General features: G+C 40.2%; 1 protein-coding gene across 2 annotated transcripts in view; it reads left to right on the top strand.

The window, feature by feature from the left end:
* Positions 1-13,111, top strand: part of acaca (acetyl-CoA carboxylase alpha) — a 206,279-nt gene that overhangs the window by 59,869 nt on the left and 133,299 nt on the right. For both annotated transcript variants that reach the window (XM_068008235.1, XM_068008234.1), the window contains exons 24-28: positions 1,090-1,214; positions 3,940-4,053; positions 6,669-6,782; positions 9,372-9,461; positions 10,571-10,689. In XM_068008235.1, the coding sequence (XP_067864336.1) occupies positions 1,090-1,214; positions 3,940-4,053; positions 6,669-6,782; positions 9,372-9,461; positions 10,571-10,689 (562 nt within the window). The remainder of the gene's footprint in view (positions 1-1,089; positions 1,215-3,939; positions 4,054-6,668; positions 6,783-9,371; positions 9,462-10,570; positions 10,690-13,111) is intronic.

The following is a 13,111-nucleotide window of genomic DNA, read 5'->3' as shown; positions in this document are numbered from 1 at the left end:
ATAGATTTAAACTAATTGGTAGAAGGATTAGAGGGGAGCTGAGGAGAAATTTTTGGAATGTGGTGGGGGTCTGGCACTCACTGCCTGAAAGGGTGGTAGAGGCAGAAACCCTCAACTCATTTTAAAAAGTACTTGAATGTGCACATAAAGTGCCGTAACCTACAGGGCTACGGACCAAGTGCTGGAAAGTGGGATTAAGTGGGATTGCTCTTTTTCGGCCGGCACGGACACGATGGGCCGAATGGCCTCCTCCTGTGCCATAACTTTCTATGATTCTAATCTAGACTGGCATTCTGGTGCAGCACTGAAGTGGTGCTGTATTATTAGAGATGTTAAACTATGTTTGTTCGAATGGGTGAGGTGGGCAACAACAACCCAGGGCATTGTTTGAAGATCAGAGTTATCCCACTGTGTTGGCCAATATTTCTCCCTCAAACATTGCAACCAAAAACCAGATTAACTGGTCATTCATCATTGATCTTTATAGGCTCTTGCTGTATGCAAAATGGCTGCCATGTTTTTGCTTACATAGCAACAGTTGCTACACTTCAAAAAGCAATTAATTGTATGTGAAGTGCTTTGAGACACGATAAGACACTATATAAATGCAAGTCTATTTAATCCTCAATGAACCATAAAATGCTTTCACCGTATGTGTTTATATTTTAGGGCAATGCATTTAAATTGGATTTTTAACTATATATTGAATGGTTGGGTTTTTGTTTTGCAAAAGTTGATTGGCAGTTCTGGACTTTCATTTGAATAGTCTGAATGAAATTTGCGAATTATGCATCAAAACTATATTTTGATAGTGGAAAATCTGCATGAAGCAACCTAAAAATATATATATATTGTTATAATGCAATGCTTTTAAATATAGTGGGACTTTTTTGGGGTCTGATGAATTGAGTTCATATTAACAGGGTATTCGTATCAGAATTCTTCTTCGAGGTTTGACTGTAAGTGAAATAAGAGAGCAGGAAGAAAGTTCAAAAGATTTCTCAGAAAAGATTTTGAGGCTGAAAAGATACCCTTCATGCCAGCTATAGTAGAGTGATATTTATCTTTAATATCTTTTTCAAACTGCAGGCCATTATGACAAATGTGTCTTTACCCTTCGAGAAGACCATAAAGGAGACATGGCTACAGTCTTGAACTACATCTTCTCCCACGCCCAAGTCACCAGGAAGAACCTTCTAGTTACAATGCTTATTGTAAGTTAAGCTCTGTTATGCCCACAAATTCCAGCTTCCAATGTGCTAATCTCGAACGATAGGTCTATATAGTATTTCATGTGATTTTAAGTAATGCTTGGCCATAAGAATCTCATTATTCTAACACAAAGCAGTATTTCCTTTGAGATTTCTGAAGTAGCTTTGAGCCGGGCTGTTCATTTCTCATGTAATCACGCCGTGGTGATGGAGAGCGAAACGGCAGCTGTTCTTTTTGCAGGCCTTCAATTTTCTTCAGAGTCCAGTCATTGAAGTGTGTAATTACATGGGGGTGTCATGGAGGTGCTAGTCCTTTTCAAAGAGTGGGAGACGGCTTTGTTCACTGACATTGTGCGAGGGCAGACTGCACCAGACACCACTGCTGGCATTTTTTTAAAAAAGGAAACTTGCACACAGATGATAAAAGCTCAGTTTTCTGAGCTCCTGGAAAATAATTAAAGTTTGATTTTTTTCTTTCTTTGTTAAAAGTTGTAAGAAGGAGCCGGATGATTTTGGTCACTGTGACTTTTCCGATTTTGTCAAGGCCCCATCGACTCCATTATTTGCCCAGTATATATTATAATATTTTTAAAAAATATATATGCATTAACAAAAATGTACAAATATTTGAATTTTCAAAACAAGGAAAGGATTAATTAGTAAATTCAAGAGAGCTGGGAGAGCTGCACTTGAAGAGAGCAGGGATGAGGGAATCGGCACAACGCTGTTGTAGCCCTTTCTCTGCCCTTCGATCCCTTTAAGTGAGGCTCCCTGGTGGGAGCTCAGGTTGAGTCTATCTACCCATAAGTTTATATATAAGGGATGATTCCGTGTCACTTTTTTTTTCGCAAGTTGCTATCTGTTCTCAGTCATAACATTATCTCCATGAATCAAGAATGTTACATTTGATATATAATGATTCAAAAGACAATGGTTCCTTAACATTTTCCAACACTCTCTTAATGAGTTTTAGATCTTCAATCACAGGTGAAATGGGTCCATTTTGCCCATCATGCAATTAAATATTTTGGACCTTTGAACTTAAACATTGATTCCTTGCTGAGTGTTGGGACACACAAGTCATACCCATTATTCCTTCCCCCATTCCCTCGTAGATTCAAATTTTGGCAAGGCCATCAGTTATATGCTGGTTAGTTGAAAGGTGCTATGTAAATGCAAGTATTATTTCCCATCAGTGCTGGTTTAATTTGCATGTTGGCATGCCATAGAATCCAGCCATGTCACAGTGCAATCAGGAAGTTTTTTTTAAAAAAAAATGAAATTGCATTTTTTTCCCTCTTCCCTTTCGAACAAAATATGTCTGAGCTTAATGTGTTTTCCCTTAGCCAGCAGGCAGACTGGAGTGGTAAACTAATTGGTGTTTGTACTGTTAACATGTACCAGTACTGACTAGCTCCATCATCTTGTTCATTTAATAGATCGGCCCAGTTATTTGCATGACATTTCGAGGTATGCTGTTAAATGGCATCCACTGTTCTTTTCCTAAAAATGCTTTTATGGTGGTTTAACCATTTGTCGTGACAAAGTTCCTACTTTCACCAACTCAGAGTGCTGAAAGGTATTAAAATATGCCTCATTTCGACTAAATCATTGTTACAAAGTTGTCATGTCTTTACAGCCAACATCAGCTAACTCCACACAAACTGGACATTGAACCTGGGCCTTCATGGCCCGTCTACCTTAATCAGCCACACTCTGCCGTAGTCACCTGAATCACTGGAGGAAGCTCGGGTTAATGTTTCTAATATTAAATGGTATAAAGGGTGGCGCAGTGGTCGATGGGGTTGGCGCTTTGGTAGGAGCGTTATTCCGTAATTTTTTCATGCAATGAATTACTGCTCTCTCAAGATGAGGTATCCACACCAGTCTCATGCCATTGGTTGCAGAGTGATTCTCAGAGGCTTGGGAGCAGACCATTTGCCTGTCCTCCTGGATGGGGAACAGGGGTAAGGGGCCAAAATCAACTTAAAAAGGCAGAGAAAGCAAATTTTAAAAGGAGCTAGGATTCAGTAAGTAGTAGGATTCAACAAATGTATAGAACCACAGAATCTTGCTTAATATACAGTGTTCTGTGGAGATTTTTTTTTAAAAAGTAGTTTCATTTCAATGCAGAAGTGCCATAGCAGCATTTAAAGAGTTAAATGGAAATCTGGAGCCAGAGATGATAAAATATAGCTCTCATGTTAATATGTTACCTCTTTGCAACCCATTCTGTTCTGCTGTGTTCTGAGTGCTAATTTTTCAGACTATTCAAACTAATTGCTTCAGTGGGTGGCACACTGGCAGACACCCCCAGCCATACATTTGCCCTCCTGACCATCACCCTGTCCTTTACTGTCCCTGCTGAGAATACAGACTAATCGTGTTTTAAATAAAAGCGTAATAATGGGCCAAGTGCTTCTGCAGTCGTACTAAAGGAAAATTATAATTATAATGCAGCACAACCCAATAATTCTTGTGTTATTTTGATGTCTGAATGGAAGCTTTTATTTTAGGGGCGGAGGGTTAAAGCATGTAAGAGGCAATGATTTACACATCTGAATTAACAATTAACTCTTCTTTAATTTTTATTAAAATGTCAGTTTGACCAATGGTATTGCAGTTATTTCTCTGTTAAATCTTTTTAAAAAAAATTGAAAGTATTACATTTTTGAAAAAAAAGGATTTGAATTTTCTAATGTGATTTTTGTGCACATCTTTCTTTCAGGACCAGTTGTGTGGACGGGATCCGACCCTGACAGATGAGCTGATCACCATTCTAACTGAGTTGACACAGCTCAGCAAGACTACCAATGCTAAAGTGGCTCTCCGAGCTCGGCAGGTAAAGATCAGGGACCAAGTGGCGTTGAAAGAACAGCGATATGTATCCAAGTCAAGGTGGTGTGTGACTTGGAGGGGAACTTGGAAGTGATGGTATTCCCATGATGGTCATGGGGCTGGAGAGTGCTGTCGAAGTAAGCTTGTTGTCTTTAATACCTGCTGGGCATGTTATTGCATGGTTTTAAAGTGAAAATGGAAGTTCAGTCATAAATTGCTTTCTTGATTTTTAAAAAAAAAATTTTTTTTTTAGTAAATTATGGGGAGGGCAAAGGCTACATCAGTAACCCATAGAATATTCAAAGCTCAACTTCACTGGAATACCCTACAAAAGGTATAATGTAGTGGCGCAGGAGCCCTGACAAACTTTCCTTTCCCTAAACCAGGGGTAATGGGGCCAATGGTAGCGCCCCATATTACTACCTCTACTGAGATTAGCTCACTCAACCCAGACGGGGATGAAACCTAGGGCCTTTGGTGTGTATGGCTCAAATATTCACTGGATAAGCTTGCTGGGCAATTGGGAGGAAGGCTCATTTTTCATCTCTTAAGCAAATTTAAATCTTGTTTATATTGAAACTTAATCATATTCATTTAAAAAAAGTGAACCCCTGGCTTTTAAACATACTTATTAAATGAGGACTGCTGCATTAGGAGAAAGAAACCACTCATATTCACCAACTGAAAATATTAACTTTTTTGAAAGATGGCATGTTTCCCTGTTCCCCTCGCTTTAGTCTCCCTACTCTAGGAATTATTTTCATTGAGAGGGCATGTGGGCGCCCTCCTTCCATGCCTCTATTGTCATTCTGAAACCAGACGTGTAAGAGCAACCTGAGAGTGATTGTCCCTCTGATTGCAGTGCATGCAGTTTTCTCAGGGCGCTCCGTTTCCACCCATTCATGGTCAGTGAGCAAAAAACCCATGATGTGGCTCAGATTGGGACTTTCTGTGGCAGACCACGAGCCATGATGCACGTCCCACCAATCTTGGGGCAGAATTAGTAAGCATGGTGGTAAACTGAGCCATTGTGTCACCCATAATATTTCTCATTTTAATTACTGTGAATTTTCAGATGTTTTGAAGAAAAAAAGAAATCTTACAGGATTGGAATTTAACAGAGTGCTGATTCTCAAGAGCATGTGGTGCAAGCCCGTACAGTTCGTGTTAACACCTTTCAGTGGAACTTGGAGTTAAGGGATTCACCTGGGATTTGGTAACTCCACTGAGGATAGCCTTCATTACACTCCCAGTGACAATCAGTGTTTGATTCTGGTTTTGCTGTGATGTGGATGGTCACTTACTGTGAGCCTTCACAATGACACCTTCAGCACATAGAAACAATCTTTTAACTTATCACTTCCTAACTTGCAGCTCGATGGCTTTTGTAAATTCATTAGTAACCCTGAAAAATTGGTGGGTTTTTTTGAATTACAAAATATTTGCTGCTTAATGGAATGTCTTATCATTGGGATAATGTTTTATCTGTTCTCAGGATGTGGACGATGCGAGCAAGGCCGCGTGTATTGCCCATCCGTAGTTGCCCTGAAAAGTTGGTGGTGGGCCCTCTTCTTGAATAGCAATTGTTTGCACAACTGAGTGGCTATTTCCGAGTGCATTAAGTCAACTACGTAATGTGGATTAGAGTTACGTCCAGGCCAGATTGGGTAGGGGTGGCAGATTCCCTTTCCTGAACAACATTAGTGAACCAGTTGGGTTTTATGACAATCCGGCAATTTTTATGGTCTTTCTTTCTGGTGTTTGTCCACAAATCACCAAATTTAATGAGTTCAATTTCACAACTTGGGATTTGAACTCACGATCTCCAGGTTGCTACACCAACAATTTTCATTTGTATAGTGCCTTTAAGGTAGAAAAACATCGTAAGACAATTCACCGAGGCGTAATCTGACAAAAATAGATGCTGAGACAAAGAATGAGATATTAGAAGGGGTGACTAAAGAGGTAAGTTTTAAGGAGTGTCTCAAAGGAGGAGAGGGAGGAGGAGAGACAGAGGTCTAGGGAGAGAATCCCAGAGCAAAGGGCCTAGATAAGTAAATCCCTCCACCAAAAGAAAGTTCATAGCTGAGTAAGCCCCCTGAGATGGAGATCAGTGTGTGGGCTCCAGTCTACCCAGCAATGGAATGGGAAATAACCAGGAGGCCTGTCTGAAAAGACAGGTCTCTGCCTACAGAAATTGCACACTCCTGGTTTTGGGTCAGTGAAAGAGATGGGTACCCCCCATGGTTGGCTTTGATTAAATGTCTTTGGGACTGTTCAGCAAAGGTAATGTTTCCTCCAACACCCACTCACTTCTTTTATGTTCTATCAACTGTTTGTCACAATAGTATTGTAATCTTGTAATGACATTATTTGAGTAGACTTAGTATAGCCACTTGTTGCTCACCTAAAACAGAGTGTAGAATATCCATTTTTCTGGAGCTCAATGGGCCCATTTTCACCCTTTTAATTGCCTAATGCAGAGTTACTGTTCGAGATGAGTAAATCACTTTAGTTCTTTTGAATCTGTGTGACTTTAATAGAATGTTCTGTCGATTTTATCTATCAGATGTACTGGTTTAATCAAACTGCTCTGTCCTTATGGTCCTCTCTCCACAGGTTCTGATTGCATCACACTTGCCCTCTTATGAGCTCCGTCACAACCAGGTGGAGTCCATCTTCCTCTCAGCCATTGATATGTACGGGCATCAGTTCTGCATCGAGAACCTTCAGGTAAGAACATAAGAAATAGGAGCAGAAGTAAACCGTTCGGCTCCTCGAGCCTGCTCTGTCGTTCAATCAGATCATGGCTGATCTTCAACCGCAACTCCATTTTCCTGCCCGATCCCCATGATTGTACCATCTATATCTATATTTATAATAAATTAAAAATGTTACATCTGCCCGCAAATCCTGTCACCTTTTTCTATTATTATAAATTTCTATGTCCGTATTTGTAATCGAACTGTACGTGTAAATATATTCTGTAATTACATCCTCTGGCCAGTGGAGGCGCTGCAGGTGCATTGTTGCTAGGTGGGTATAATTACAGTGACAAGTTTACATAGGCCGTTTCCATTATAAATGTGGACGTAGGGTTTAAAATGGATATATAAAGATAAAGACAGAATTTTTAACTTTAAAATAGGGACTGAATTATGTCTGGACACCTTGGTCCAATTTTTGACTACCCTTTTACCCCATTTCACCTGAACACCTCACTTGGTGTCTCCCTGTATGCACTGCCATGGGAGATTGACTAGTTTATTTGCTAAGTAAAGTGAATGCTTCAATGAAACATTGATGTCAAATCAAACAGTGTTCAGTTAGTTTTGTGGGTATTTTTGTAAAAAGCTACATGGTAGTTTTGTACAGTACCCCTTGTACATACAGTCTACTCTTAATTTGAAGTTTTTAAATTCAAATTATTTGTTAATTTGAATTGAAATTTTATAGAAATGCCTTCTGTGCTATATTATTTAAATTGCTTAATTTGAACTACTAGATAATTTAGGTTTTTTCAAGCAAAAATAACTGAATTAAATTCCTCTTTTAACATATGATAGAATACCAGTTTTTCTCTGGAATTAATGACAGTAACAACATTTTGAGTGTATTGCTTTGAAAATGAGGATGCAATTTTGTTAGGTTGTTAATTATGGAAAAAAAAAGTTATTCTCCCATTTTTCATTTAAAGAAGAACATTGCCTCCTGAATCTTAAATTACAAGTGGAATTATCATGTTACAATTTTCCCGTATGATGGAACGTAAAATTGATGTTTAAACTGAAAATAATTCCTCTCTTGAGGCACTATGTGAGATGGAGTGAATCATAAATCATTTCGAGTGATGATAGGGTGAAGAAATCCATCTTTATTTAATAGCTGCAATGGCACTTTCCCTCTGACTCGGTGGGTAAGTGCACCACCCAGTATATGTATGGTGCTGACCCTTACGGACCAGGTTCACACCCTGAAAAGAAACTTGTGTGTACATAACACCTTTTATGACCTCAGAATGTTCCAAAGCACTTTACACTTCAAAAAAGAACTTCATTGGCTGTAGTCACTGGGAAACATAGCAGCCAATTTGCGCACAGCAAGGTACTACAGACAATAATGAAATAAATGACCAGATAATCTGTTTTAATGATGTTGGTTGAGGTATAAATGTTGGTCAGGACCCCAGGCGAACTCCCCTGCTGTTCTTCAAAAAGTGCCATGGGATCTTTTACGTCCACCTGAGAGGACAGACGGGGCCTCAGTTTAACGTCTCATCCAAGGGATGGCACCTCCATACAGTCCAGCACTCCCCCAGTACTACACTGGAGTGTCAGCCTTCATTATGTGCTCAAGTCTCGAGTGGGGCTTGAACCCACAACCCTCTGACTCTGAGGCGAGTGCTACCACTGAGCCATGGTTAACACCTGCCATGTGTTGTCAGCTGATCTCAGCTGGAATGGTGACAAGGATGCTACAATTGACTTCAGTTTTTCCTTCGCTAATGAGAGGAAGACTGGGCTAGGGTTTCCACTCTTGCTCCTGCAAGAAAGTTGCCATGTATGAAAGTCAGTTCAGCATAGGATCAGGCTTAGTTGTGATGATTCCCCCTCCCATGGTAAAATAGCATGTGAACACTCTCTGGGTCGGCTGTCATTTGAAGATTGGCCATATGAATGATGTATTGTGGGGCTGCTGGCACTGTGCGGCAGCGCAAGTCAGCAACTTTGAGAAGCAGGGAAAAACTGAGAGGAGAAATGTAACAACAAAAAGGGATGGTAGATTGAAGACTAAGTTATTACTAGAGTGTCATTGCACACCTCCTAGTGGTGAGCTGAAGAACAGTAACAAGGAGTGGATAAATCCATATACCACTGCTAACCAAAAAGATAGCTTGGAGACCTGCTCTCAGGCCTCTGTCAATGCTGCTCTATAGTAAAGTTCAAACTCCATCTGATTCTTCTCTTCTGCTGGGGATGTTGCCTGACTTCTGCTCAGTGCCTCCCTGACTCTCCGGAACAACATGTCTGAGGCAGGGAATTCAGAGATTGGAAAATCTCAGGATCAGTCCTGCATCCTATAACTCTGTGATACTGGGCAGCATCAACACAATGTGCCATCTTGTCAGCTTTACCCGATATTTTTATTAATGTCTGATATTAACTTTATTTTAAAAACATTTTGATTGATATCTATATCATGTCTCTTATCTGAAGTTATTGTACAGATATATTAAAACTAAGTAAACAGTGAGTTGCGAGGCTCAAATCAGCATAAATAAGACGTATTGACACCTTTTTATGTGTACTTTCCTGTTCACAGAAGCTCATCCTATCAGAGACCTCCATCTTTGATGTTCTTCCCAATTTCTTCTATCATAGTAACCAAGTGGTGAGAATGGCTGCATTAGAGGTTAGTCTTGCACAGTTCGCCAACAGATGGTGTGCCTCTGTTTCAGTCTCGTGTCTGTTGCTTCATATATAGCTGGATATTTGAGAATTTTGTTAAGGAAGGTCAATTTGTGTTTTTTTGTGGGATTACCTTTGCACTACTGGCTGCACCAAAAGAAAAGTATCCAAAGCTATATGTAACATTTCCCTTCCAATTTTCTCCTCTACTTCCTGAAGGCCTTTACCCCTGCTAGTGTGAGGTTTTCAAGGTGCTAGCAGCCCTCTGAATGGCCATTCTTCAGGTGTGAGTTTAGATGGAGTGTGGATGGGCAATTTGACCTTGGTGTGATCACTGGTGTGCCTGATTCTTTTTTCAGCTGACATCCACATATGCATCTTTTTCAGCATCATACAGGCTGATTTACTCCTCCATAGTCCAGAAGCACTAAGGCCAATTGTTGAGCCTCAAATGCCCATAAAGGAGTCTGGAGTGATTCGTCTTCTGATTTTTCCTTTCCCTCCTCTCCCTCCACTCTCCTCTTTTCCGAGTGACATAGTAAAGATCGTGACACTCAGCCACATATCCGTATGCTGCACACCATGGCCCAGCATGTTGTATTCCAGTCAGGAATATCATTAAGTTTAAAGTAGAAAGATTCTGAGAAAAACCAAGTGGATGTTGCATAAATGGTGATATTTGTGTTCTCCTGATATCTGAGGAGTCATTAAAATTGGTTACTGGGTAATTGGTGATTTCTAACCTGTTTACATCTGTGCCAGAGTCTGGGTAGAGACACATTCCCTATGGAGGGAGAAAGACAACTGGAGGAAAGTAATGTCGTCTTAATACCATGTCAAGTGCAGCATCTTGAATGTAGGCCATTATTTCATGATTATAGTGCACAATCCATCAAACTATTTTAGGGAAAAAGATGTGGCTGTGATTAGGATGTGTTTAGATTACCCGATGTAAGCAAATGAACAGAACTAGATAATGGGAAAAGTTGGGAAAAACAAAAGTGCATTTATTTGTCATAAAGTGACCCTGTTGCCTCTTCAGCACCATGACTGACCAATTGGGAGTTTGATGACATGTTTAGATAACCATATGATTCCACTGTTCTTGTACAGGTCTATGTTAGAAGAGCCTACATTGCATATGAGTTGAACAGTGTTCAGCACCGCCAGCTCCAGGATGGAACCTGCGTTGTAGAGTTTCAGTTCATGTTGCCAACATCCCATCCCAACAGGTGACTAACTCCCTCGATATCTGTGTGCTAGGAGAGGAAGTCTGGATAAGAGTAGATGTCAGGGGTCGATATTCTGAGTTTGAGCATATTGATGAATCGTGGACATGTCTTTGGATGGAAAATTGCCTGGAATTTCCCGATATGCATAGCCAATGGACAAAGCTCCATTGCTCCATACAGCACAAAATCAGAATATTACTCTAATGTGTCTCTGGGATTTGTCTTCTGTGTCAGACAAATGTAACTGGTTTGGTGGATGGTAAGGCGGCAGCCTAATTGGGTGAGATATTTATGCACTTCAAATATTTGTTAAACTTGTGCAAACTGTCTAATTTATCTACTTGGCCCTAATTCGATTTTTAGATCTTGATTGTAGAACTGGGCAAATGGAAGCTGTCACCAGCCCCAATGTCTCTCATCCAACAATTCACCAAACATTTTCTCTTTATATCTGCGTCCTCGGAAATGGGTGGAATGCAAGACCGACATGGCAGAGGAAAATGGAGTAACTCTCAACGTCACAAAGTACGCGTTTCTGCTTGGCCACCCATGATTTTCATGGTGACAGGTCTCAGCAGGGTTGGAGGATTAGTCAGTCAAGTAATTGCAGCTAGAATTCAGTGCCCTCACTCCCTGGTTTGTCCAGATGCAACTTTTGAAGCTGTGATCCTTTTTCTTTTTTTAAATATGCTACCGATGAATGCACTGATTACTGTGTTTGATGGAATCTGAAATCCTGTCTTTAGTTCAACTGCAACATGGTTTTACTCTGTCAGAATGAACTTGTCATATTTGCTACTACCATGCCTGAATTTAAATGTGGTTTTTTCGATAGAAAATGTTAGGTTACTGAAAGTGATTAAATTTATTTTCATTTTTCTTGTAATAAAACACTGCTCAACAATCATAACTGTACAGTACAAAATCTATGTGTTGGCATAATGTCAGCAATCTAGTTGATGATGGGAAGGAGAAAGTATCCCGTACCTTTTACAATTCAATTTTGGTGCAACTTCGAAATTATCAGCATTTCAGTTTTCTATCCTTGCCTTCAGCCTTTTTCACTTTTCCCATCTCTCTAAATGATAATGGAAATTGCAACAGTGTGGCACCCACACGGGTGTGATACAGAGAAACAGCTGCTCGGCCTGGAATTGGGAAAGTGCCTGTATCTCTGGTATATAGCAGAAGCATCGTGTCCATCATTACTTTCCTTCATTTTAATATGATTTTGTCACTGGAATGCCTTTAATAGGTTACAAAAATGCAGTCAGTCTGTGTTTCTGTCTCTCTTTTTCTTCCTTTCTCACTGGGGTTTTTTTGCCATTTTTAAAAATTAATTTTCAGTGTAGTACCATTTTTTTAATACTTGCCTCAATTAACTGCCTTTCTCTCCTGAAAACTGACTCAAGGTGGAATATGCTTCCACGTTATCTCACTCAAATGGTCATTCTTCGTGTGTGAACCTACACAGTGTGTGTCAGCTGGTTATTTGACTGGGGTGGGGAGAGTATCATAGTCAAGCCCAGTCCTCTGCTCGTCTATTCCTGTCTTCAGCCAATGTCCACAGAGGCGCACTTTGCAGCGTGGTCACTGGATGACAAACAGGACTGTTAACCCTGGCTGCGTACCTCCCCCCTCGAGCCATGGGCGCTGACGCTGATTGGAGCTCCTGTAATTCCACCCCTGGTTGACGTCAGCTAACTCAGTATAGAATGGGAATCAAACTCTGGGACCTGCCTGGTCTTTGTGTATCAGTTCCACAATGGACAGTGTATTTGCCACCCGAGTTTAGTACCATCCTTTATAGTTCATGTAACTTGTGTAGGAGCTGGACCAACCGCTGAGAATAATTCAGCAGTGGCATCCTTCACCAGTGAAAAATAGTCACCTCAGTCTCGCAGGTCTGATTTAAAAGTCCGATGTAACTTAAATATGAATTTTACGGAGCTTAGCCTTTTAATAAAGGAGATAGCATGAATTAGATATGACTTGCAGCCCATCAGATTCAGTGATCTTCATGGTATTTCACTAGCACGGGGTACATTAATATGATTATATAATTGTGATAAAACAATCTTCAAACTGTTCTTCAGGAAAAAATAGCAGAATACATATCTTTAACAATAAGTACTAACTGTGTAAATCTATTATATGCTGAAATCTGGAGAAAGCTGTGTGGTGTAATTTGTTTTGCTGGAGCATGCCCAATGAAACAATATCACTTTAAATGTTAATGGCAATAAGGTTTACATAAGCGAAATGCATCAATTCTCACCTTATTATGCTTTGCCTCCTGATTTATAAAACTGTGGTCTGCACTGGCACCAAATCATGACTTGATTTAAACGCCACTATTAGCATGCGTCTTGCTTGTGTTTTTTCTCCCCACATGGAAATCTTGAAGGAGTGAGAGCCACTT

This window comes from Heptranchias perlo, chromosome 28 (genome assembly GCF_035084215.1).
Source record: "Heptranchias perlo isolate sHepPer1 chromosome 28, sHepPer1.hap1, whole genome shotgun sequence".
NCBI lineage: Eukaryota > Metazoa > Chordata > Chondrichthyes > Hexanchiformes > Hexanchidae > Heptranchias > Heptranchias perlo.
The sequence above is the reverse complement of the archived record's forward strand: the minus strand, read 5'-3'. Positions and strand labels throughout refer to the sequence as shown.